At 38.7% G+C, this 27,845-nt stretch overlaps 1 protein-coding gene across 31 annotated transcripts in view; it reads right to left on the minus strand.

Moving 5' to 3' along the window:
* The window catches only part of PTPRD (protein tyrosine phosphatase receptor type D), a 2,332,079-nt gene that overhangs the window by 400,908 nt on the left and 1,903,326 nt on the right, over positions 1-27,845 (minus strand). For all 31 annotated transcript variants that reach the window (XM_073021577.1, XM_073021575.1, XM_073021576.1 and 28 more), the window contains one exon: positions 20,187-20,353. In XM_073021577.1, the coding sequence (XP_072877678.1) occupies positions 20,187-20,250 (64 nt within the window). In that variant the 5' untranslated portion in view covers positions 20,251-20,353. The remainder of the gene's footprint in view (positions 1-20,186; positions 20,354-27,845) is intronic.

Raw genomic sequence — 27,845 nt, forward strand, 5'->3', positions numbered from 1 at the left:
TTTGAAACAACCCAAATGAATAAATAAAACCGTGATACAGATACAATGCTACGCAGGCAATGATCTATTGATTTACGCAACAACACGGATGAATCTTAAATGCATTTTGCTCAGTGAGAGAAGCCAGACCCAAAAGGCTACCTATTTGGCAGTGTGAGGGAAATTCTGAAGTGAAGGAACTGCTATATGTAATTGCAGTAATGAATACATAACTATGCATCTGTCAAAACTTGTACAACAGTACACCACAAAGAGTGGATTTTCCTCTATATAAAGTTTTCAAAATCGACCAAGTGGGGGAGGGAGGGAGATGGAATGCAGACTGTGACAAATGAAATAACCGCCTTACAAATGTATCACATAACTATATTGAAGGAGATAGGGATGGAGCTGTCCTTAGTAATTTTGGTAAACAGTCTTTTGGCTGGATATTGTAAGACTAAAGACAGCCTATATCAACAGTATTTTCTTGTTCTGAACCAAAAAAGTCATTATTTATTACAAATGTTTAGTTTACTGTTTATCAATTGTGTGACTGTCTTTAATAATGAACAACATTAAACTATCTTATAATCTGAAAGGTTTTGTAAAAACCTTTTACTGGTGTTATTTTAGTCACTGTGTGCTTTTTTTTTTTTTTCTTTTTGGACAGAAGCTGGGCAGGATGAGCATGTAAAGGCCTCTTTCAAGTGTGAAAGTGGACAGATATTGCCTCAAGGATCCAGAACAACGGTCATTTACAAAGCTAAGACAGGATGCACTGAAAATACAGCAGTTTTAGAGGTAGTCCCAGCAGGGAGTAGTTAATTTATCTAATCAAACAGCTGATCTCCTACATATTTTACTGTATTCAGTCTTTTCATGTTAATAAAATTTGAATATGCAAAGAGAGTATTGATTTTTTTTTTTTTTTTTTTTTTTTTTGCGGTGGATGGGTGGAGATGGAGTTTTGCTCTTGTTGTCAAGGCTGGAGTGCAGTGGCGTGATCTTGGCTCACTGCAATCTCCGCCTCCCGGGTTCAAGTGATTCTCCTGTCTCAGCCTCCCAAGTAGCTGGGGCCACAGGCAACTGCCACCACACCTGACTAATTTTTGTATTTTTAGTAGAGACTGGGTTTCACTATGTTGGCAAGGCTGGTCTCAAACTCCTGACCTCAGGTGATCCCCCGCCTCCATCTCCCAAAGTGCTAGAATTACAGGCGTGAGCCACCGCGCCCAACCTGATTCTTCAATATGTTACAAATCTCATAATAAAAATCTTAGGAACCTAGGTATGTATGTGTGCTTTTTATTTATAAAACAGAATTTGAGAGGATTAAAAAGACTTAACAGCAACAACAACAATAACAAAACACAGCTTCTCCTGCATAACTGTTAGTGCCAGCATTTCAGGGTCAAACATTTGATCTGAAATTTGGTATCCAGTTTGCTCCTCAACTGAGTCTCCAATGGTCCACTTAAAATCTTTATCCACTACACATAACTTGGAGGACTATGGTGAGAATGAGTGAGGCCTGACCTGTCTGGTACACAGTGACTCAATTTCAGGCTTTGAATCAGTTAATCCTATCAGAATGCTACAAGTCAGAGTATCCTGGTAGGAAATTTACTATTGGCCATATCAATGAATAACAGCCCTACGTTTAAAGCCTAAGGTGGATCAGATGAGAAGTGGGCCACAAACTTAAAGAGATGATGTAAATGATCTACTTGTTCTTGGACTTCCATCACTTCAGTAGAAAATTTTTGTGTCTCAGTTATCAGTGCCATCAAGAGCAATGATTATTTTCCACATTGTAATCAGAGTAATCCTAACAAAGCACAAATATAATCATATTTACCTTTCCCCTTTAACAGCTTATTGGGTTTTGTTTTTGTTTTTGCTTTTGTTTTTCATCACAGCCTCCTTTATTCTGCCCTTTGAAGACACTATATTCCTTTGAGCCTTGGTACAAGCTGTTTTTTCTGCCTGTTGGATCTTAAATCCCAACATCACTAGCAAACTCCTAAATATTCCCTTTGCTTCCAGGAAGCCTGACCTCCAGAGGAGCTTGGTGCGCAGTAGAATACCTCCCCATTATAGGATCTCTGTACAAGAGTTTTTTTCCTAATCCTTTATATTTCCTCCATTCATTCCCCTTGCTATTCCTAGAATCTGCCAGGCAAGGTCGTGCCCTAGGGTCTTTGGACTGGCTGTTTTCCTGGCCTGGAATACTCCTCCCCATGGCTAACTTCCCCACCTCTTTCAAATCTTTGCTTAAATGTCACCTTCTCACTGACCTGACTACCCAATTTTAAATCACATCTGAACCCCTACCCACCCCCAATACACACTATCCTGATTTCCCTTACTCTGGTCTTTCTCCATCCATAATACTTAGGTCACCTTTGAACACATAATATACTTTCCTATTTATCATTCGGATTGTTATATTTATTGTTCTATTTCATAATTTAGAGCCCCCTAGAATGTGACCTTCATGGTGGAAGATTTTTTTTTTTTTTTTTTTTTTTTTTTTTGTCTGTCTTGGTCACTGTTGTATCTCAAAAGCCTAGAATAAAAAGAGTATCTCTGAAATGAATGAATTGCTTAAGGACCATATATATAAAACATTCCAGAAGAGAGAGAGAAAGCTCACACTTTCAGGACCTGAACAGTATCTGTGAGTTAAAATGTGAATGCAGAAAAGATCTATGGAAAAAAAAAAATAGCTGGTGTAAATTTAAGGTAGCAAATTAGAAGGTGTTATCAATTAAGACCAGTAGAAAAAGCAAATCCTACAGCTACATTGACCAATCATGAGCCTCCAATCCCTGCCAGAACCTCACACACATTATCACAGTTAATTCTCACACCCATTTCACAGATAAGCAATCTAAGATTAGCCTGGAAGCTACAGACCCTACCTGTTCCCATCTTGTCATCATACCAGTACCCAGCGCTACACTGGCAGGCGGTAGGTACAGAATATATAGAAGCTGCATACAATTTAAAAATATATATGCTCAGAGAGGTTAACAAACTTGCCCAAGAACACTTATCCAGTAAATAGCAAAATACAGGATGTGAACTCAGATCATTTTATTTAAAAACCAATGCTCTTCCCACCATACCATATTTCTTCTAACTAAAATTATAAAACATACACGGACCTACAAAAAATGCAACAGGGAGGCCAACTATCTACCACAGTCTTTCCACAGGGCATCTTAACATAAGAGAGAAAAACATAAACTGATATTCCTGATTAGTGTCACCCCAATGATCAAGCAACAATCATGTTTCATTTGAGGTCTTTAATATTGAGACAGGCAAGGTACAGTCTAGAGAGAATTACAGCAAAATAGATAAGTTTAAAGTTTTAGCACCAAATGTTTAACCTTCAGACAATTCAAAAGTCATTTTCACAGAAATAGTACACAGACACGAGAGTATGAGTAAATTCCTGCTTCTACTTAGCCACTCACACAGGCAGTGCCCTTCTGAGCACTGGCCTTTGAAATGCTAATTCACTGGCTGAACTACTGTTCACCTGCTCTTCCGCCTTAACAGGTCTGTGGCTTCACATTGGGTAGCCACAGCAGTCTCTAAGATAAAAAAGGAGCTCCAGCAACCAAGCTATTTAATTGCAAAAACCGCGATTACTTTTGCACCAACCTAATAATCTAATAACTTGACTCCAGAGGATGGATGAAACCAGAAGAAGAGGGAAGGAACTTCTCTCCCAGGTTTGGGCTAGGAGGAGCTACCTAAGGTAGCTGGCATTGTTAGCACCTACAAGGAGAACCAAAGGATTTAAAAGAATAATTCATCATCCCAAATTCACATTCACTAGAAGTATCTATGTAATTGTGGTTAAAGTACTTCAAATTTGTCCTTTTGCTTTACATTGTAATGTAAGATACCAGGTAATAGAATCCATTCTCTAATTCACTTTACACAAACAGAATCAGCCCAAATGTTGGCTGCCAGTTCCTTCTTACATTTCCTATTGTTAAGCACAGAAATGGCTGGAAATGGCTGGTATTGAGAAATTTTATTCATTTCAATTGTACAAATTTCTAGAGGCCCGACACAGAGATTGAAAGCCTGTGGTCGCAGACAAGATACATCCCAAAGATGTACTTCCTTTAGCCTCAGTATTATTGTTACTTAATGATTTCTAATTCAAGCCAATACATCAAACTTAGGGATGGGTTCACATATAAACCTAGATTTTAAGCTTCACTAGGAAAATCAAAGGATCAGGGGCATGCACTCCCAAATGAGAAGAGGATAGGTGGTTGCTTCCCTCAAGAGATACACCACAAACTTTCCAAACAACTGAAACGGCCTACCTCAATCACGAATTTTACTTTCCTGGTCACGGTGGGCATCTAACTGTGTTACCCCTGGCTGTATGGAAGGCCCAGTATTGGAATGTGAGGGGTTGGGGTTGAGGTGGAATCTGAGATGAATAAATAAACTTGTCTGAGAATTGAAAATTTTAGGCTGGGCACTCTGAGAGGCTGAGGGGAGCAAATAGCTTACGTCCAAGGGTTCAAGACCAGCCAAGACAACATGGCAAAACCCCATGTCTACAAAAAAATACAAAAAATTAACCAGGCATGGTGGCATGTGCCTGCAATCCCAGCTGCTGGGAAGGCTGATGTGGCAGGATTGCTTGAGCCCAGAAGGCAGAGGTTGCAGTGAGCCGAGATTGCACCTGTACCCCATCCTGGGTGACAGAGTGTGTCCCTGTCTCAAAAAAGAATGAAAGAAAGAACATTTAGACAAATACATCTAAAAGTAACATATGAAAACTATGATATCTTCCAAAAACCATATCAATGCGCATTAGGTGTATTGTGGGGAGAAGCAGGGATGGAAGAGAAATACACAAAGTGTATCACCCCCAACCTACTTCTCATGCTCTCCAGCTGTCTTCTATGACTCATCAAGTACTTATAAAGTCAACTCATCATAACATCCTGCAAATTCCACCACTTGAATAAGTTTTGTATAGGGTCTTTTGGTATCCTATATTCAAAAACGCAGGACCCTCATTCTATCTGATTTCACAGCAGTCTCCTAACTGGTCTCCACCCTGCAATGCATCCTCCACATATAGCTGCCAGTGACTTATTGAAAATCCAAGACAGGCCACAACACTTTCCAGTTTAAAACTTTCACTGGCTTCCCTAGTAATTCGTAATACTCGGCCTCACCTGAGAATAAACTGAGGGGCATTTTTAAAATTACCTATGGTTGATCCTAACTTTCACATGTTTTTATTAATTTAGTTGGTGTGCGGCCTACATGTCTACATTCTATTCTGAGTGATTCTGATGTGTTATCAAGTTGAGAATCACTGTTTTACCAGGCAAGTTCCAAGACCATTAGCTTTGCTTTAATGCCCTCCACAATTTCTCCGTCTCCAGCACACCTATGAACTTTCCCTATAAATTCCAGTAAGGAACTTCCTCCTTGTAGCATCCTGTGCATATATCTACTTCCTGCACTGAATTCCCTTTATTGTGATTATCTTTTTATTACCTTTGCCACTAGTCTGACAGCAGTGACTTGGCTGTATCTTCCTTACACCTCAAATGCCTGCAACAGAGTGAGCACTAAATAAGAGTGGATGAAGACAGCAGAAAAAGATGGACTTGGGAGAGGAGGTGAGGCCTGAAAGGCAAAGCTATGAAGTGAGAAAGGGAGAAGGGGAGAATGCTTGTAAAGCTGGAAAATCAGAAAGCACTTTTTGGGCTAGCAAAATGTTGGTGATCATAATTTGTTAAAGCTTTCTTTAGGCTATAAAAAAAAGGAATCTAGTGGCCTGAGTAAATACACCAAAGGGATTTAAGCCAATTATTCCCTGCCCAATAGAGGTGTCAGATTCATTTGTTAAACTACAAGCTCTCCAGAGAAAATAGATCCCAGAATGCAAGTAATTGTTTTATTATAATTATCATAATACCCCTCCTGTTTCCCTCTCACTCCAAATCAGAACAATTGAAATGAAAAAGAATTATGTGTTGTTCAGCTGCTAAATAGTCTTTTTATATCCCTTTTCTGATGTAGTTTTGATTATTTCAGAAACAGTAGTTCTCCACAGTGGTTTCTGCTGCTTACATCAAATGAGTCACACTGTGGGGCTCTCACTGTTTCCCTTGAGATTTTACTCCATAGTTGAACAGACTTCACTATAGTCATTTTCCTTCATATTAAGGCAAGAGTTTTGTTTAATCTAATTAGTCTGCCTTCTCCACACAATTCTAAACAACCTCAGTCCTTACAAGAATATAGGTATGCCCTTCCTACATCTGCAGAAACGTGTGCCTCCTATTTACTGCCAGGACAAACCGATCATAGTCGTTTCTTAAATTTTCCCATGTGAGCCAGGGATTTCAATTCCAAACCTTCTCCTTCCCACCTCCCACAAAAGCTTTCCAGTTTGCTGGCATGATAGAACGTAGTGTTATTTCTGGGAATTTGCGGCTGGATCAATGGTGTTTTCTCATTAGTTTTATTTTGCTTTTGATTTATAAGCACCAAAATGGTACAGAGTATATCTATACCAGAAGTACCTATAATGTGATCAAATTCACCGTGACTTTTGTGCTTTTATTTGCCTTTATGAAACCCAAGCTCAGGCTTCAATATCCATGATTACAAACTGTTTCTTCACAGACCCCTTACAACTTTTCCAGCAAAGGTAACACTTTCCGGCCCTTTTTTCCTCTTATTTAAGATGTTCATAGCTCCAAGTGTCAGGCACACCGTGCAATGAAAACTACCCCTCATCTGATAAATTATTCATTTTTCAGGACTTCGTAATTTGAAATGGCACTAACAGCTGAATACCTGAAGTACCCCCAAAAGACATAAAGGGCCATAACATGCAAAGCTTTCTCTGCATAAATTTTAAACGTTAAATGCCATTAGACATCTATGTTTATCAAGAGATGTGCTCCTTGAACTTATTTCTTCTAATTAATCTGATCCCAATAAACATTACTAACAAAACAAAGTGATAAAAGAGGCTAATCAAACTAATTTCTTCCCTTTAACTAACCTCATCAGGTTAAAACAAGGTCCTCTGCTGATATTCTCTACCTTCCCCTGTTTGATGAGGAGTTGTAGGTGAGTAAGGTCAAAAGTAGGGGTGGTCAAACTAGGATTCTTGAACAATCTGGCCCATTGCACGTATTTTTAAATAAAGTTTTATTGGAACACTGTTTTACCCATTTATTTTGAATTGGCTGTGGCTACTTTCTTGTTACAGTGGCAGAGTTGAATAGCTGTGATAGAGACCCGCAAAGCCAACAATACTTACCATATAGCCCTTTACAGAAAGCATTTGCTGACCTCTGATCAAAAGGTATGCAAAAGTATAAGTCTTTTAAAATGTTAGCCCCAAGTAGGGCTTTAGCTAATGTATATTAACGTGTTCATATACTCTAAAAAAAAAAAAAGAAAAGGAAAGAAAAGAAAGAAAGAAACAAAACCTTGCATTTAAAACACCATCTGTGTTACAGTTCCAGAGGAAACTACAGGTCTAAGATTGTTCCTCAAGCTGGTAGGTGCTTCATTTTGATAACAATAATCACTTTGTGTTTCGGTAATTTATTGCTGTGTTATAAACCCCTTCAAAAATGGCTTAAGGCAAAGATTTCTTTGTGCATGATTCTTCCCTCCAGGCCTCAGCTAGAAACTTCTAAACTCCATCTCCCATGTGGTCACTCACACGGCTTACAGTCATGAAGAAGAGGATGGACTCTGGCTGGAATGCCAAGATGGCCTGGCTCGTGTATCTGGCTCCTCACCTGGGACAGCTGCAACAGGTGTGGGCTGGCTGAGTATTTCTCTCTTTCCGTGGGGTCCATTCAGCAGGGCAGCTGCGCATCTTGCTATGATGACTCAAGATGCCAGAGAGTTCAAGTAGAAGCTTCCAGGCTGCTGAAGGGCCAGGCCCAGAGCTGGTACACTATCATTCCTGCACCCTTCTATTACTGATCAAAGCCAGTCAGGGGACTAACCCACATTCAAGGAGTGGGGAAACGGACTACACCTTGACTAGAGTAGAACTGTAAAATATTTTGGCCATGATTTCCAATTTACCATACCATGATGATGAGTAGAGTGACAGCACGATTACAATGACAAAATCTTGAAAGCAGACCTTACTGCTGACAATTTATAATCAAACTGACAAATAAGAATAAGAAAGCCTAATAAAAAAATGGAAATCATTTTACAATGAAACGCTAGTCACACAGAAATCAAAATTTTCCAAATTGATGTTTTTTTTTTTTAATTGAAATTGGACAGAAGCCATTCTAAAAGCCATTCAGTGCTTCTCAATTCTTACAGTGTGTAAGTTGTCACTATGATATAACTTTCCTCCATGACTCTAGGGCCTCAAGATGACTATCATTGAGGGGCGTAGGAATGACAATGAACCTGGGTGACTCTGGGCCTGATGCCCAATGGCATCACTTGGGCCCTCTGGCTGCTGTGCATTTTGAGCTCTTTTCAGCTGTTCTGCCTCTTCTCTGGACAGGGAATCATGAGAGCGTGTTCTAGGTCCTTCACCATCACCTATTCACCTTTTTGCTCTAGGCAGGTCATCTACTCTGAACCTTTGATTTTTTTTTAATCTGAGAAGTGAGGAGGATAAAAGTTATGTTGCCTACTCTTAGAATTTTCAGGAACAAATGAGATTAAGAAGATAAAGTGTTTAAATTGGCCCGGCGTGGTGGCTCACGCCTGTTATCCCAACACTTTGGGAAGCCGAGGCAGGGGGATCACCTGAAGTCAGGAGTTCGAGACTAGCTTCCCCAACGTGGCAAAATCCCGTCCTTACTAATAATACAAAAATTAGCCAGGCATGTTGGCACACGCCTGTAAACCTAGCTACTCGAGAGGCTGAGGCACAAGAATCGCTTGAACCCGGGAGCCAGAGGTTTGCAATGAGCCAGGATCGTGCCACTGCACTCCAGTCTGGACGACTGAGATTTCGTTTCAAAAAAAAAAAGAAGATAAAGTGTTTAAATCATCATTCAAGTATTCAAGTGAGAGGTATCACAATCACTGTGTAAGAAAAAATTCATTTTATTGATAGAAAATAAAATATTAACAAAAGTAATATATCATCAAATAGTTAATATCATCATAATGGCTAATGTTTATTTAGCGTTTACTATGTGCCAGGCATAGTACTAAACACCTTACATTGGTTAACCTGCTTTCATCTTTACAGCAATCCTATAGTTATCATCTAGTACTCCAGACAACAAAAACAGAGACATAAAGTGATAAGGCAATCTGCTTCTGGTTTTACAGATACACACAGAACTACGATTTCTCTTTCCCAATTCGCACAGCTGATTTCAAGGGCTTGTGAAAGGTCTATCACATTTTTAATAAAATTTCTCCCTTCTAAATCCCATATTAATTAGAAGAGCAGCGCCTATCTCTCCTAACCTCTGCTCCAACCTTCTGTTCCAAAGCTTTCACAAGCAACATCAGCACTTCCCAACTGGGTGATTTTGCCCCCAGTGGACAGTTCTCAATGTTGACAGATCATCTGGTTGTCACAACTGGGCTGTAAGCTCCTTTCTGGGTAGAATTCCTTGATATGAAAAATTATCTCAAAAGGTCAAAAATGTTAAACAGCTGATTTCTCCATATATTGAGTATTACTCCGTGTGTGTGTGTGCGCGCACGTGCGTGCGTGTGTGTGTGTGTGTGGAGAGAGACAGAAAGGAATGAAAACTGAACCTCACAGGACTTCACATTCAAGATCTTATTTAAACATCATAGGAACCTGTGAGAGCTATGAGCATCGCCAAAGGGTCAGAATTCTCCTACCTATTCTCAATTGTCCTCCCAGGAGAACTGAGAAAATTGCTCCTGGTAGGCAAGGGAGCCCTTATTTAAGGCAAATCTGGTTACTAACACCATCTACTATTTTAGATAAAACATTTAAGTTATGGTTTCATAATCATTTTATGTATTACCTTACACTCCCATTGGTCTTAAAACAAATCCAAATATGTTAAATCATATAAACAATAAAGGGTGTTTTTTTTTCTTCTTAAATGGAAGAAGTTTACCAGGAAATATTTTATTTAAAAGCTTTAATCTATATAGGGACTCCAACCTACAAATCTCTTAGGAATCCTGTTGCTGTAATTTTGACAAAATGGAAGCATACAGGGAAAAGCCCTATTGAAGTTCCTCTCTTCCCTGCAATTCTATGTTGACCATCACCCTCCAATTACAGCCTTACTTTGCAAATGTACCCTCCTTCACTATCTTGCAGCTATGGATATTGATGAAGGAAAGTGTAGACTTAATCACAGGTTTCCAATGTAAAACTATCATTTGCTTTAAAAAAAAAAAAAAAAAAAAAAACTGGCCAGAGATAACGAGCTAAAAGCAGACATTTGTGCTTTTATTTACCAAGGTCTTTGGTGTTCTAAGTCTATATTGGCTGGTGCAAAGAAAATTTCAGTTAAGCTGTTTAGACAGTGAGTTTATAACTTGATCAGGAGGTTGTACCAAACTTTCAATGCACTATTTGTAGAAAAATATATATACATTTTGTTCTAGTAGAGAACAGTAGTACCCAACTCAAGGTTCATAAATAGATGTCCCAATAATATATCTGTTTCCCTACACAGATTCTTAATACCTAGCCCAGCAATACAAACTCTTTATAAGACCTCCAGGGCCCCATGATCTGTCTCCTGGACCTTATTTTGTCCTTTGAACACACTAGGCTCCTCCTTGCACTAAGGTCTTTACAGTCACTCCCCATCTGCCTGGATACTCTGAACTCAATTTTTTTTCATAGCTGGACCCTTCCCATTCTTCGGCTCAAGTGTTTTATCTCACTCAGCAACACCTTCCTTGACATATGATAGATGAAGGCAAGTCCTATCCTCTCCCTTCATATTCTCTTTCACTCTCGTATTACACTGTGCTGTTTTAAGATCTTTGCAGCATTTATCACTCTACAAAGTCACACCGTTCAGTGACTTGTTGCCCATAGCCATGTCTTGCTGTACTTCTCCTTTCTCCACAACATCCCAACTAGAATATAAATTCTGTGGTAACAGGAATCTGGATCTGGCTTATTGGAGGCACACAGTAGTCATGTGTTAAATGAAAAGTATTATTACTTTTAAATGAAATGTTATTTAAATTTGTCTTTTAAAAGATAAATATAGATATTAGAGGAGTTTGCATCAACGTAAAATCACTGTAGGTTAAAGGTTTAAATGACTTTTTTTAGTGACAAACAATGGCATTTTATTTTTCTCTCCCTCCTTTATAAGCATCTTAAAAAGGTTTAAGTATATGTTTCTTTATATATTTGTCTTAACACACAAAAAAAAAAACTAAGAAAGAAAACATCCTTGGTTTAGTAGATTTATTATACTTTGTGTACTTTTAGCTTAAAATAGACTGTGTGCTATTTTTTAACCTGAAGATATAAGTACTTAGTGTATCTTAAAGTCAGATTTAATAACTGTAGTGATTGTAAATAACTGCCACAGTACTATGTTGACTTTTGCAAACCTATTACTAATTGTGCAGTGAATTTAAAACTTTTGTGAGAGAACAAAGCTAAATTGTAATGTCTTTTGTAGTGAGGCACTGAACTTCATTTAGTTTTAAACTGATTCTGGATTCCACGTTTTTAACAGATATTAACAAAAAGATAAGTTTAAATAAAACTGTCTGAACTTCACGCTAAAAAGTGAAATTACAAGAATGAGTAAAGATAAATTTGGGGGGAATTTGTAAAATGCCATGTTAAAAACAAAGGATTACTTACAAGGTACTGAATACACTTTAGCTCCCTTAACTTGGTTTTCTCCTTCACTCGAAATTTTAACAATCTGTTGGTGGTTCAAGTTTTAGAACAATCCTTCTTCACAAAAGTCAATTTAAAAAAATGTTTTTAAATGTCAAGCAGGCTAGCCTTCTTAACCTCTATCACCCCAGTCCCTTGTAGCAAATCTTCTCCGTAACTTCCAACCAGCCTCTTAACAGATCTCAAGGCCACTCTGGCTGGCCTCCCTCCAAGCATTTTTCCACCATGCAGCCTCATTGATTTTTAACAATGTAAATGTCTTCCTATAACAGCTTAAAAATAACTCAGTGATTCCTGCAGTTCATAGAATAAAAACCAAGACTTTGAACAAGGTTTAGGAAGCCTTGTCTCAGCCAGTCTCCGCCACTTAGCCAGGTGCACTTATTTTTATCATGCCTGTAATTCCAGCACTTTGGGAGGCCAAGGTGGGTGGAGAGCTTGAGCCCAGGATTCTGAGACCAGCCTGGGCAACTTGAGGAAACCCCGTCTCTAAAACAAATACAAAAATTAGCTGGATGTGATGGCATGTGCCAGTAATCCCAGCTACCAGTGATGCTGAAGTGGGAGGATCACCCAAGCCCAGAAGGCAGAGGCTGCAGTGAGCCAAGATCGCATCACTGCACTCCAGCCTGGATAACAGAGTGAGACCCTGTCTCTAAAATAAATAATAATAGCTAAAAATAAGTGCATGTAAAAACTGGTAAAATCCAAATAACACATATAGTTAACAGTATTGTGCAAAAGTTAACTTCCTGGTTTTGATAATGTACTGTGATTATGTAATATGTTAATATTAGGAAAACTGAATGAAAGCTACACGGGAAATTCTTGTATGATTTTTGTAATGTCTTTTAAGCGTAAAAATTATTTCAAAATAGACAAACTAAATCACTCCCTCAGGAAAGCTGTGTATTACTTTTCAGAACAGATGAGCCACTTGGCTGCCTATTTTCTTCCCTTATACTTGTTACTGTTAGAAAATGTAAATTTTAAAAATTAAAGTGAAATATTTGGCTATGCAACTAGAGTTTAAGCTTTTCAGGGGCAGGGATCATACTGTTTTCTCTCCACATTTTATCCTCAGTAGTTAACTCAATGCTTGGCACAGGAAACGTGTCCAATAAACATTTATAAACGAAAGACATGAATGAACCCATCAGTCAATGTCCTTTGAAATTATAAATGTATGTAAATATACATACTTTCATTTTTAAAAGATTCTGCTCAAACTGTGAAGTTAATGGGATAATATATGCCAACAGAGATCTAAACATAGATGCTTCTAATTTGGAAATGATACAAGTTAATGAGAAAAAAAGGCATGATAGCAACTAATAACATTTAGTGAATATTTAATCCTATTATTCAAAATGCTTTACAGTTATTTCCTTAGTCCTTATGATAACTATATCAAGTGTGTGCTATATTTATCTTCATTTTACAGATGAGAGACACACAGAGATTTGTACCCTGCCCGTGGTCAGAGTAATTATGCAGCAGAGGCAGGATTTGAATGCAAGCACTCTACTATAGGGTCCACATTCTTTATGCATTACTTATGCATTACTTACTGCCTGGAGAGAAAGTCTGAGAAGATTGCTTGAGAGCATCCTAAACACTAGCTATGAATTCTGAAGATAGACTACAGGCTGGTATAGGTCCACACTGTTTAAAATTTTTATATTCCAACCACTTCACACAGAGCTTTCCATATAGCAGAGACACACACACATACATACACACACACACACACACACACACATTCACACGTACGTTTGGTGAAGAAATAAGTGAAGCTAAAGCAAACTGAAGAAAAAATAAAATATTAATTACAGGTTAAAGAACTGGTTCTAAAGGGGCGTCTCCATCCAATCACAGGACTTTTACCTTTAATTCTTCACTTCAAAACAGAGGCTGGCTTGGAGTTTCTGAATTAACAAGAAACACATCTACGTGGGCAGGAGGGGATGGGGCTCCCAACCAAGTCAAGGTTACTTGAAATGGGTCAGGTACAGCCGGATGTGCTGGCTCAAGACTATAATCCCAGCACTTTGAGAAGCTGAGGCTGGCAGAACACTTGAGCTCAGGAGTTCGAGACCAGACTGGGCAAGATGGTAAAACCCATCTCTACAAAAAAATACAAAAATTAGCCAAGAAGGCCGGGCATGGTGGCTCACGCCTATAATCCCAGCACTTTGGGAGGCTGAGGCGGGTGGATCACCTGAAGTCAGGAGTTCGAGACCAGACTGGCCAACATGGAGAAACTCGGTCTCTACTAAATATATATATATGTGTATACTTGGGAGGCTACTTGGGAGGCTGAAGCAGGAGAATTGCTTGAACCCAGGAGATGGAGGTTGCAGTGAGCCGACACAGTACCACTGCACCCCAGCCTCGGTGACAGAGTGAGACTCCATCTCAAAAAAAAAAAAAAGATTAGCCAAGCATGGTGGTGCGTGCCTATAGTCCCAGCTACTAAGGAAGCTGAGGTGAGAGGATGACTTGAGCCCAGGAAGTGGAGGCTGCAGTGAGCAGAGATTGGGCCACTGCACTAATCCAGCCTGGGCAGTAGAGCCAGACCCTGTCTCAAAAAAGAAAGGGAAAAGAATAAAGCAATATATCAGGTCCATAGTAACTGAATGAGAGCAAAATGAAAGAAGTTAAGAAAGTTAAGGGAAAAAAAACCAGCAGATCACACAACAGTAGACTCAAATACCACCAGACTATTACAAAGAATAAGAATTAGTTCACAAATACTTTTGATATTGTTCCATCCTTAGAGTTTAGGGCCTATTCCCAAATAGAGATAACAAACAGGTCATACTTTGGAATTGTTTTAAAAAGCAAGTCCTACTACACTCAATAAAAAATACTTTGAAGTGTACACATGTGTTGATTTTGTGACATAGTCTTAATCTTACTAGGTAGCTACAGCTCTGCTGGGAGCAATTAATTCAAAAAGCCACAGAAACTCCACAATGAGGCTACAGGATCGGTAAAATAGCTGGAATACTTTCCTTGCTGCAGGCAGCTGGGTGTTGCTAATTTAGCTACTTTAAAGTGAGGGGAGGAAGGAAGAGGGAGTAATTTTGCCACACCTCTATTAATTTAGAAGGCACTGATAAACATGGTTACATGTTTATCACGTAAACATACAGGTTACTTTCAGGTTACATACACTAAAGGGACTCTAACCAAAGAACTAGGGTAAGCAGAAATTGCTTTTTGTTTTGGTTTAGGTATGTTTGTTTGTTTTGAGACAGGGTCTCTCTCTGTCACACAGGCTGCAGTGCAGTGATGTCATCCTAGGTCGCTACAGCCTTAAACTGGGCTCAAGCAGTCCTCTCTCTTCAACCTCCCAAGTAGCTAGGACTACAAGTATGTGCCACCACAACTGGCTATTTTTTTCCCTTGTTTTAACAACTTTAGTGAGATATAATTCAAATACCATACAGTTTTCCCATTTAAAGCATACAATTCAATAATATTTAGTATATTATGTTTATACTCAGTACCATCACCCTAATCTAACTTAAGAACATTTTGGGGGCCTGGCGTGGTGGCTCATGCCTCTAATCCCAGCACTTTGGGAGGCTGAGGCGGGCGGATCAACTGAGGTTGCGAGTTCGAGACCAGCCTGACCAATATGGAGAAGCCCCATCTCTACTAAAAATACAGAAAAAATAGCCAGGCATGGTGGCACATGCCTGTAATCCCAGCTACTAGGGAGGCTGAGGCAGGAGAATCGTTTGAACCCAGGAGGCGGAAGTTGCGGTGAGCCGAGATCACACCATTGCACTCCAGCCTGAGACTGTCTCAAAAAAAAATTTTTTTTTAATTTTTTCCTGCAAGATAATTCCTGGTCATATCAATGGCCACTCACTCTCTTTCTCAACAAGCTCACCCCCTACCTTCAGCTTTCTGAAGAGGCACTGCATTTACTGTGTTTACCTACAGTAAATTTCTATAGTTCCTTCCTGTGAACCGCTCAATAAAATGTATATAAGAGGCAACCGTACAAACAGCGGAAACACCTTCTACTATCCATTCCACCCAAGCCAAATTAATTTTAAATGTGTAATTCTAAGAAGCTTTTTTTTAACCACTTGACTAAAGCAGATATGCTTTATATTTCCTCTCTTGATCTTCAATTTAATGCCCGGAAGCAAGGGTTTATAAGAACTCCTACATATAGGACTTTGCAGAGAAGCAAGCTGGAGACTTTAACTTGCTACAAGAAAACCTGGCTTATCCACCATCCAAATTTTGATAATCTCTAGGTCAAATTAAGAAAAAAAAAAAAAAAAAAAAAAAAAAAAAAAAAAAAAAACTTTAGCACAGTGCTTCACACATGTGCTCAATAAAACTCTTTGCTAAATCTTGTTGAATAATGATATAATAACAGCTAACATTCATGAAACACCTACCTTGTGGTATCTACTGATGTATGAGTTTTATTTATCCACTGATGTATGAGTTTATTCAGTAAATCCTCACAAAACCCAGGAGTATTATGTCATGACCATCACCTTCATCCACATTTTAAAAATAGGAAAACTGAAGCAAAGAGCACGATTGATCAAAATGGCAAAGATGGGAAACTGAGGCTGAGCATGATTTACCAAATGACAGCCAGACTTCAAAACCAGACTATGGCTTCAGAGTTCACACTCTAAACTGTCACTCTATGCTGCCCATCAGGAAATACTTAAGGTAACAAATGATTACCTTGCAACACAGATGTCAGTCTATGCTCTAATGTCAAAGAGATAAAGAAACTCCATGGGCTACAGTGATATAATACCAAAGGGGGTTGAGGAGGGACTCACTGCTTCCATAAAGGACAGATATATTGCGAGTATATAGTGACTACAGCAAGGCTCTTTAACAATAAGGAAGGAGAATGAGGAAGTATTCACAATCTGAAGAGGAACAATGACAAAAAGCAACAAGTAAATGGATGAACTAAACCATCTGAGGAATTAAATTATCAATGGTGTGTCTCTATAATTTAAAAAAAGTTTTATTTCTGAGATCACGTAAACACTCAGGTCTAATTATAATGACCACAGCGTAAACTCAGGTCTAGAATGTAAGAGTATGCTACAAATGATTTCGTTAGAGTGAAACTGGTCTGACAAAGAAGATGCTAACAGCCGGTTCTTGGTCTGTATTTAGTTTTTCTTTTCTAAAGACTGGTAAATTGCAAACTAACAGAAGCTATTATGAAAACTCCTCCAGAAGAAAAACATTCACCTGAGGATTATATTACTATAATCTACATGAATCTTTAATTTGCATGCATGTTGTAGTTGAATGGTTCTCGAAGCACTACCTAAACCACAAAACTGGTTGGCCAACCCTGAAGAAGAGCTACTCGTGCTGCTCGAACAGAAGTAGCATATACCTCTCCCTGAGATCACAGGTCTACTGTCCAGACATGCATTCAAGAAACAACAAGCAAAATCATCTGAGCCATTCAAGACACCAGAATGAACAGAAATCAGATACAAACACACGTCTAGCTTTTTAAAATAATAGTGGATAGATATATAGGGCATTTTAAACTGGCAATGGCAAAGACTATAATTTTCTGCTGAGGGATATTATCACAAATTTCCAACCTAGGTTTGAACCAAGGCTCATAAGAGCTCTCCTCCTTAATGCAACATCACACCCAGTACTTTGCTATGACATTCTATACAGCAGATTATAACCCTGACTCCCAGGCTTTTTGGAGTTAATCATTTCCAAAGAGAGTGAGTTGGGCACATTAGATTAACATGGCAAACTAGAGTGGCTTCTTTCCATTCCCACCCCCATAGAGTCTTCTTTTTCAAAGGAGGACAAACATTTGAAAAAATTATTTCAGAGTTCCAAAATGGCTCTGACAAGCTACTGTTAGTAACTCTTGATCCTTTGGATCAGTACAAAACACAGTTAGGTAAAAGGGAAAACAAAGAAGGCCAGATGTGCTAATGAAGACATAAGGAAATACACCAGTGACCCAGGCAATAAAAGCCTGAAAAATATTATCTTTATATGATAGTGAATAAATCAAATTTTTCTTTAGTGTTACTTATAACTTTATCTTCGAGTGTTTGAAGAAAAGGTAATGACAGTATTTGATAAGTTATAATCTGGATCCTATTTTACCAATTGTTTTTAAACATTTTTAGTGACTGAAATATCTCCAACTCTACCATGTGCTTTCACAAACCACAAATATCCTCTGGTAGACTGCAAATGGATATTCCTTTTTCTTTTAAAATGTACCTTAAAAGATATGGTTAAATTTTCCTCTTTCGTCAATAACTTTCAGAATACACATGCTATTCAAGAGTGCCAAATGAATCTGTGAAAAGGAAAATATACTACATGGAGGCTGATTAGACAAGGACAAAGCTAATCAAAATTGATTTGGCAAAGTTGAAGCCTGTTTCCTCTTTTTAGCTATAATGGGAAGGGTGAGAGGGAGTAGATTCTTTTTCAAGTGACATCTTAAGGTTGAAAGCTCATATCACAAAACATAGCATGATAAATATCTTAACTAAAAATTGCTAACAAGGGCCTTTGTGATTTCTTTTGCAAGACTACACAGCGTAAGAAGTGTGATGAAGAAGAGGGAGATGGAGGAGAAAACCAGTAAGATGACGGTTATCTGCATAAAAGATTGTTTTTTCAAACATAATTTTAAAAGTCTTCCTTTCTCAACTCCACATCTGTCTGCCACTTTTCACCAGAGAATTAAGCAAAGGCAGCACTGCTCAGTAGAAGAACGTTTTTGCTTATCTGGAAAGGTAACTTCATGGACATACAATAATTATATCTAGTAACTTTAAGAAACCCTGTAGCTATGATCTGACATTAAAGTAGGCTCCCAGGGTCTAAATGGACTTCTGCCAAAAATTAACAATGGTGAAACAACTTACTTTTGCACTCTAGCCAAACAAAAATAAGAAAACCATAGTCTCAATTTCTCTTTAAAAAACTAAATTTAGATTTCACCTTTAAAATAAGCTTTGACATAAAAGGCTTTAAAATAACAAGAACATCTTACATTTGGGTCATTTCCCAGTTAATTATTTGCTGGCATTAGAATCAAAATTCCTTGGCTTCACCTTAAATTGACGCTCCCAAGTGCTAATTAGGAAACTATATACATTATTAACCAGAGACTGTTGTGCTTAAAACATGCATGTTACATATGTATCTTATTATTAATGTTATTCCTTTCACTTTTCAAAATACCTCTTTAGAAAATAGAGCTCCTATTTCAATGAAGCAATTGGTGGCTCATGAGGGATTTCTTGTCAAAATGCAATTAATAGGAAGGGGCCAAGATGACACAGGATCCTTGTGTTGGAAACGTCCTTAACATGAATCAAATTTAATCTCACTGAAATAGTCAGTGGAGAGAAACGTTAATGACTGCAGATGTTACACATTTTGCTGGTACTAGGGGATTCCCAAAGAGAATGGCCAACTCATGTATGAACTAAACCACTGCCGTGGAACCCCACACGTCAGGGAGCACAAGGCCGAGACATGCCTTTCTCCAGTACTTTCTCTTCCCGAAAGCCGCGGGACAGATGGGAAAATAAATGCATGTAAACAAGGTAGACCTAATGATTTCCTAATTAGGAAGGAGACGTGATCTTCTCATTAATTGTCAAGCTAACTGACCACAATAGCAGTTTCATAAATTGAGTTCATTAATCCAAACTTTGGTGTCTCCAGTCCACAGAATTCTCCTCATACTTCCAGACCCTTCATCCAGCCACAAAGTTGTCAGTTCTGCTTGATTTGTTTGAATACTGTACTCGACGACAGCTGTCGGAAACAGTACATTAGAACAGCTGCTATGACAGCTACAAGGGGCTTGGAAGTTTAATTAGGCTCAATGTGACATTGTGCATTTTTCTAAACAAGGAACGATCCACAAAAATAAAGAAATTTTGAGTGAGTCTTAACAATGTTTACTTATTGGCACCACCAACTGGTTAACCTGTTTGAGTTATATTCTTGGTCTCATAATATCTTTGCTACCAGGCTGATAAGAGGTATAAAAAAAAATAAATAAACAGGAGGAGCAGTTAGATGCACAAGAAAAGGGGTATTAAAAGGGAGAGGAAATGGTGAGGAAGTCACGTCAATAATCTCTTTCAAAGGCTGGCTGGTAGCCAAGGAGGATCCCACAGTGTCTCAGGATTTACTTCCAAAGGAAATGTATTCAGAGGCCCCGAGCCTGGTGCCAACGGCAAACAAAACCACTCATTATGGTCACAGCCCCCTAGAGAAGGGGAGAATGGCTTACTCTCAGCATCCGTGCGGAGGAAGAAAGTGAGGAGCAGCAGCAGCAGCCGGGCTACGTGCACCATCCTGCAGCTTGGCAGCAGCGCGCACGAGCAGCTTGGAATCACTGCCTCCGGAGTCGCAGCGAGTCTGTCCGATCTGAAATTTCCGCTGGAACACTTTCAGAGCCTGAAAGTGGGGGGAGGCAGAGAAAAGAAAAGGAAGAAAACACAAAGATGTTTAGATTTCTTACTCCTCCCCCCGCCCCCAGTTCCATCACAATCACCATGACAGACACAATCCATTGACAATACACAATAAATTGTAATTGTCGTGCTTTGTATTAGGAAGGAAATAACTTGGTTTGTAAAATGTAGGAGTCTTAGGATATCTGGGTTTGTGTTATGTGGGAGCTCTCGCAATCCCAATTTTAGGCCCAACCACCTTGAATTTCATTCTTTGCTTATGCCACCTTTTGGGCAAAGAACCTGAAAAAGAACTGCCACTTCTTATGAAACATTACGTAAATACATCAGTGGAAAGAAGCACACCAATGCTATGAGAAAGATTTAAGAGAAGTTCCTCCGTGCAGGATAAAAGTCTATTACTGACACAATAATGGAAGCTGCTTTCTTGGCATCAGGTGAAATGACAGGGCTAATTCAACTTCTCCAGGTAAACAGTAGAGGTTAGAATTTTTTACACTAGCATATTTGACTTCTTCCCTGAAGACACATCAACGTTCAAATCTAGTTTGGCATCAATAAGTCAAAACAGTAGTTAGCATGAGCCTCTTTCATTTAACAGGATTTTTATATGTCTCCTGGGCAATGGTTTAATTTCCTCAATCTTCTCCGTAAAATCAAGAAGCCATAAACTATTTTTAGAGCACCTACTGTGTGCAAGGCATCAAGAGTGACACAGCACAAGGGGTCTCAAGGTAGAAAGATGAGTCAGGTTCTATTATTTTTGTTTCCAGATTAGTAGGGAAAATAAAGCAGGTATACCAGATGACTAGTACAATTTAATAAGTGATTAGTTCCAGGAAGGAAAACCAGATAATGCTGTAAAAGATAGGATCAAGATTGACATCATGGAAATAGTGTCTCAAACTAGGCCTTGAAGTTTAAGCAGGATTTTAACAAGATGACGAAAAGGCATTCCAGGAATTCTATGCAAAGGCAGGGCAGTGGGAAAGGACCTTTGGAAAAACGTGAGTTTCCTGGTTTGGTTGGAACAGGGCCTCCCAAAGGTCAGCATGCATCGGGTCCCCTGGAAGGCTTCTTAGAACAGATGGGTGAGTACCACCATCACAGTTTGTGGGTCAGTAGATCTGTGGGGGGGATCCAATAATTCAACAATTAGCTTTTTTTTGTTGTTGAGACAGTCTCACTCTGTCACCCAGGTTGTAGTGCAGTGGTACAATCACAGCTCACTGCAAACACTGCTTCCCAGGTTCAAGTGATTCTCCTGTCTCAGCCTCCCAAGTAGCTGGAATTACAGGTACCCACCACCATGCCTGGCTAATTTTTGTACTTTTAGTAGAGACAAGGTTTCACCATGTTGGCCAGGCTGGTCTCAAACTCCTGGCCTCAAGTGATCTGCCTGCCTCAGTCTCCCAAAGTGCTAGGATCACAGGGATGAGCCACCACTCCTGGCCTCCCAAAGTGCTAGAATTATAGGCCTGAGTCACATATTTGCATAAATTTGCATTTCTACATGTTCCTAGGAGATGCTGATGTTGCTAGTCCAGAGACCACACTTTGAGAACCTTCTGGTTGAAGTCATAGGAAACCATCTTCTATTAGGAAAACCAGAAGATGAAACAAAAGAAAATGGTTCAGAGTCAGGCACGGTGGCTCACGCCTGTAATTCCAGCACTTTGGGAAGCCGAGACAGGAGGATCACCTGAGGCCAGGAGTTCAAGACCAGCCTGGCCAACATGGTGAAACTCCATCTCTACTAAAAATACAAAAAAAATTAGCCGGGCTTGGTGGTGTACACCTGTAATCCCAGCAACTCGGGATGCTGAGGCAAGAGAATCACTTGAACCCAGGAGACGGAGGTTTTGGTGAGCCAAGGTCCTGCCACTGCATTCCAGCCTGGGTGACTAGTGAGACTTCGTCTCAAAAAAAAAAAAAAAAAATATTCAGACTTAAAAAAAAAAAAAAAAATAGGTCACAGAGAGCCTTGGATGGTTATCTAAGTCAAATGGCCTTTACTCAGCAAACTACAAAAAGAGCTATTTAATGTTTCAGAGCAGAGGAACAACATGGAACTAGGCTTTGGAAAGATTAACTGACAACTGGACCACGGATGATTTAGAGAATGCTATTAGGCCACAGCAAGAGTTCCAGGTGAGAAGTGATACAAGATTTAAGAGTAACAATGGTCACGCCTGTAATCCCAGCACTTTGGGAGGCCGAGGCGGGCGGATCACAAGGTCAGGAGATCGAGACCATGGTGAAACCCCGTCTCTACTAAAAAATAGAAAAAAAACTAGCTGGGCGAGGTGGCGGGCGCCTGTAGTCCCAGCTACTGGGGAGGCTGAGGTAGGAGAATGGCGTGAACCCAGGAGGTGGAGCTTGCAGTGAGCTGAGATCCGGCCACTGCACTCCAGCCTGGGCGACAGAGCGAGACTCCGTCTCAAAAAAAAAAAAAAAAAAAAAAAAAAAAGAGTAACAATGGTCCTGGTAGGAATTAAGAAGGAAGCCAGTGACTGACTGGCTCCAAGCAATCATTTGAAGTATGATTCTTCACGTGTTAAATAATTGTACCTATAGAACCCTCAATAAATCTAGCATAGACTCTTATACAGAGTACACTCTTAATGAAAAATTTAAAAAGAGAGAGTAGATCACATCCTATTGCATCTTCTATCACTGCAGAAAAAATTTGAAAATGACTATCAGTATTCATTTGCAAAATGAAACTGCATAGCTTTAATTTTTTTATACAGAAATATTTGAAACATATACAAAATTTTTGACAGGAAATACTAGAGATATCCAGAAATAACCTAATCCACTAAAATAACTTGTACTTTAAAAAGAATTGTAACACAGATACCATGGTATGTCTTTTCTGAAACTGAGCTTCAGCGTGAGAACAAAAAATTTTTTAAAGGTATTATCTTTTTTATTACTATTCATTAGCAGTTTGAATGCAGGAAAGATAAAACTAAAAAAAAAAGAGAGGAATCTTCTATTATTAGCCTCTTTAAAAAAAAAAATGGGTGACAGGTGACATGAAGAAGCAAGTTGTACATTGGAAAATTTCTTGAATCCAGAAGTTGGCCAGCTGTTCCAAATCAGCTATTGTTATCAATTTCCTCTGAAAAACAACTTCTCTAGCAGTTCACAGCTATCAAATGTTAAAAATCTCAAAAGTTCCTAGGAAAAGTGCTAAAGGAATCAGCTCTCCCCTCCCCATCCCCCTCCTCCCCCTTTCACTGCTCCCATCCTCATGCCAGCATTTCAAATGACAGCAGAGTCCAGAAGACATCAGTCCTGTCGGACTCAATTTGTGTCTGTGCAAGCGTATCAGAGCCAACTGCTACATAATGACTCCGTGTGATCACAGAGATGGAGACCTACAAATGCTCGCTCAGGGAAGAAGTGATTTGGCTTTTCCTCCTACTCAGCTGAAGTGCATAAGAAGACCAAATTTTTTCAAATGAACCTTCAACTCCTGGACTTGCTACAGTGATAGGATCTAGCACTCTAGAAACGAAAGCAGCTATAAACATACATATTTATACTTAAATGGGTTGTGCCCAAAGGAGATCAGAGGTGTGAAGATAAAATCTATTCTAAATGTTCATTCCAGCTAATCTCCATTCCTTATCTTGTTTATTACACAGCAACATTGCCAAAAGGGAATGCTGGCTGCCTATCAGTAAGGTGTAATTTAAATTTAGGTACAAAAATTGAAAATGGATTCTTAAGAAAATAATTAAACCAAAAATAAAGAGGATAAAAGAATATTATAAGTAGCTTCCATTAATCTATAGTAAGGGTTGCTAAGTACTCTGGGGAAAAAAAAAAAAACTGCAAGGAGATTCAGTGATACGAAAAGTACCATGTTTTACCTAACTTACATCACACATTATTCAGTATTTGTCCAAAAGCCTCAGCAGAAGCCAACCCTTTGACTTTCATATATTTTGCTCCTTCTTTCTTGAGATGGAGTCTCATTCTCTGTCATGCAGGCTGGAGTACAATGGCACAATCTCAGCTCACTGCTACCTCCACCTCCTCGGCTCAAGCAATTCTCCTGCCTCAGCCTCCTGAGTAGCTGGGATTATAGGCGTGCACCATCACGCCTGGCTAATTTTTGTATTTTTAGTAGAGGCAGGGTTTCACCGTGTTGGTCAGGCTGGTCTTGAACTCCTGACCTCGTGATCCACCCACCTAGGCCTCCCAAAGTGCTGGGATTATAGATGTGAGCCACTGCACCCGGCTCTCTGTCTTTCATCAGCAGGGACATGCAGATAGAACTCAACCATGTATATGAATTTAAAATAAAATTTCAAAAAATGTAAAACACTCTGGTTTCTTATTTCTCATACCACAAAGATCTTATGAAACAATAATTTTGCAGATTTCCAATTAACTGAATATTTGCTTTTGCATGTATGTACATGGGTCGTTGGAGAAACTAACAGTTCAGAGGGCAATACAATGCATGTAATATAATTTGAAACGGAACAACAAAGAGCGCACTTGCCTAAAAGCCTTAACAAATCACGGTTTCAAGCATTCACATAAGCTGACACCTATCCAACTCTTTTTCTTCAACTTACCATTGTAACACTTTTCTGTAATAAGTATATTCATATTCAAACCAATATGAATGTTAAAGGATTTGTACTATTTTTTTCAGCTTTCTATACTGTTGATATTTGTTTCTAAATACTGTATTAAAATTTTCTTTAAAAAAAGACAAACTGGGGCCTAGTCTCTCAGAAAAGTTTTATATGGGAAATGTAGAAAATTAGCCAACATCTTGCCATACCAGAAGCAAGGAAGTTTTCAGAACTATTAGGCTATATTAAAAAAAAAAAAAAAATCCAAGATGATGAGGTGCCTATCCACTAAACGGAAAATCTGAGTGACAAAAAGAATAATAACTACAAAGAACTACAACAAATTACATTATAATCTATGAGTTCATAATTTTAAAAATTTCACTGGTTACTGTAGGAGAAAGTTAGAGAACCAAATCATTTCTCTGAAAACGGGAACAGAAAAAGAAAGAATTAACCAAAACAAACAAACAAACAAACAAAACTGCTGTCACTTAAAATTAGGTATCATTATTTATTTCTCAACATTTTTCATTTTTCTGTCATAACAAACCCATCCTCTCAAGTCTAGACATCTCAGAAGCAATAATATCATAATGATATTTAACCTGAACATACATGCATAAAATATATGCATTAAGTTGGGGGATGGTATGGGAAGGAGGATGTCCCCAAATCACTTCTTTTTATCTACCTCCCAAACCAGGCCTCTGTAAATCAACTGAATGTGGCTTCTAATTATTTATGAGAAGGATGCATTTGTACAAACGATGTGCTGGTAGGAATCTCCAATTTGTAAAACATACAAAAGCAGGGCTGCTCTGGCTGAAGTGTGAAGGAGGGGAGGGGTCTGGAGCCTACAGCACACCTGGCAGAGGTTTCAGGGGGCACCCCAGGAATTCCCTAGGCCCTCAGTGTCCAGCTAAAACACAAGTACCTGAAAAGAGAAGAGAACCCAACAGCAAATTTTCAACATTTCACTGACTTGTGGATTTTCCAAGAGAAGGGAGCCATCTAAATATTTTAATGTGGTATAAAACAAGAATCGTCCAGTGCTGATGGATATAACTTTCTGCAGGATAGAAATCTTTTTATCTGCATTGACTAGTAAGTGACCACTTTAAACACAGCTAGTGCAACTGAGGAAGTAAAGCTTTTATTTTATTAAAGTTCAATTTAAATTTAAACAGCCACATGTGGCGAGTGGCTACCCCACTGGACAGCACAGACCACAACTACACGTTTACAGCACTGAACAGAAGAAAGTCAGTATTTTTTCAGAGGTATAGGGTATAGACTGAAACAATGAGGTGAGAATTTCTTAGTTCTTGTAGTCTGTGGCTTCCCGATAATCAGACACTAAAGATTCACTGTGTTTGCGAGGATACCCATTTAAACTTTGGATCACTCACTCACTGATACAGTTTGGCTGTGTCCCCACCCAAATCTCGTCTTGAATTCTCATGCGATGTGGGAGGGACCCAGTGGGAGATAACTGAATCATAGGGGCAGGTCTTTCCTGTGCTGTTCTCATGATAGTGAATAAGTCTCACAAGATCTGATGATTACGTAAGGGGGAGTTTCCCTGCACAAGCTCTTTTCTCTTGTCTGCTGCCATGCGAGACATGATTTTCACCTTCCGCCATGATTGTGAGGCATCCCCAGCCATGTGGAAAAGTTCCATTAAACCTTTCTTCCTTCCCAGTGTCTTTATCAGCAGTGTGAAAGCAGACTACTACACTAACCCATCCGTGTCCCTTATCCTGCCAAATAAAAAAAAGATTTCATTTTTTTTTTAACTACTTCATAGAATGTAAAGGGAAGATCAGTCTATGACCATACTACCCTGAACACGCCCAATCTCATCTGATCAAGAATGCAAAGGGAAGATCAATAAGTGGTTGACTATAAAACTGGAAAATATCCAAATAGAAATAGTGTTAATGAATGTTCTTTTAATATCAAAGGAAAGATTACGTTAAAGACAGGGTGTCATACTTTATTGTATTTCTCATTACTGAACAGGAACTTCTGGCAGCAAAGGATTGCCACATTCTATAGACATAAAAGACAAGCATACTTCTAAGCAGCCTCATGAAATAATTTGTATAGTTGTATAGTTTTAATGAAATGGCCACATTCGATTAATATTAGTGAGGGATATAGAAAACACATTCTTAAATACATTCAGGGCACCAAAAGCCTGAATGTAAATTATGGAAAATATTACTGAGAAAAGGGGCAATTGAAGAAGGTTATTGAATTTAATAAAACTATGAAAAACAACCACAAACCAGACACCTCTGAATAAAACAGTCAAACCTAAAAATATAAGAAATTATTTGTATGAAACTCGTAACACCTCAAAATTATACTCCACATAATTGGCACAACAAATCAAAACCTCCAAATTTTTCTGTTTTGCCCTAAACATGTTTTTATGACAATCAGGAAAAAAACGAGGTATTTTAAGAGCTATTGCATATAAATACAAAGTGATAATTCAATCATGTAATTTTTGGCTTAGACTATGACTTAATATGAAGACTCCAGGTGACTATAAGCACACAATGATTCTTTGAAGAAATCAACCGAATTTTAAGACTACCTGAAGAGTAAAACAACTCCTATCAATATAGACACTTAAAAGATCCCTTATATTCCTAACTCTAATAGACAGAGAAAAAAAGTCAATAGCTATTATTCTGAGCTTTCTATAGTTTATGATTCACTTTCCAAGTTATTATTGACGCATCTCTGTAAGACTTCAAGTGGCTTTACATTGGAAGCACATATAAATATTAGTTATTTTCAAGGATGGCAAAATGACATTATTAACCTTCATTGTTTCTTTCTCCTTTGGGAAGGAAAAAA

This window comes from Chlorocebus sabaeus, chromosome 12, assembly GCF_047675955.1.
Source record: "Chlorocebus sabaeus isolate Y175 chromosome 12, mChlSab1.0.hap1, whole genome shotgun sequence".
Lineage (NCBI taxonomy): Eukaryota > Metazoa > Chordata > Mammalia > Primates > Cercopithecidae > Chlorocebus > Chlorocebus sabaeus.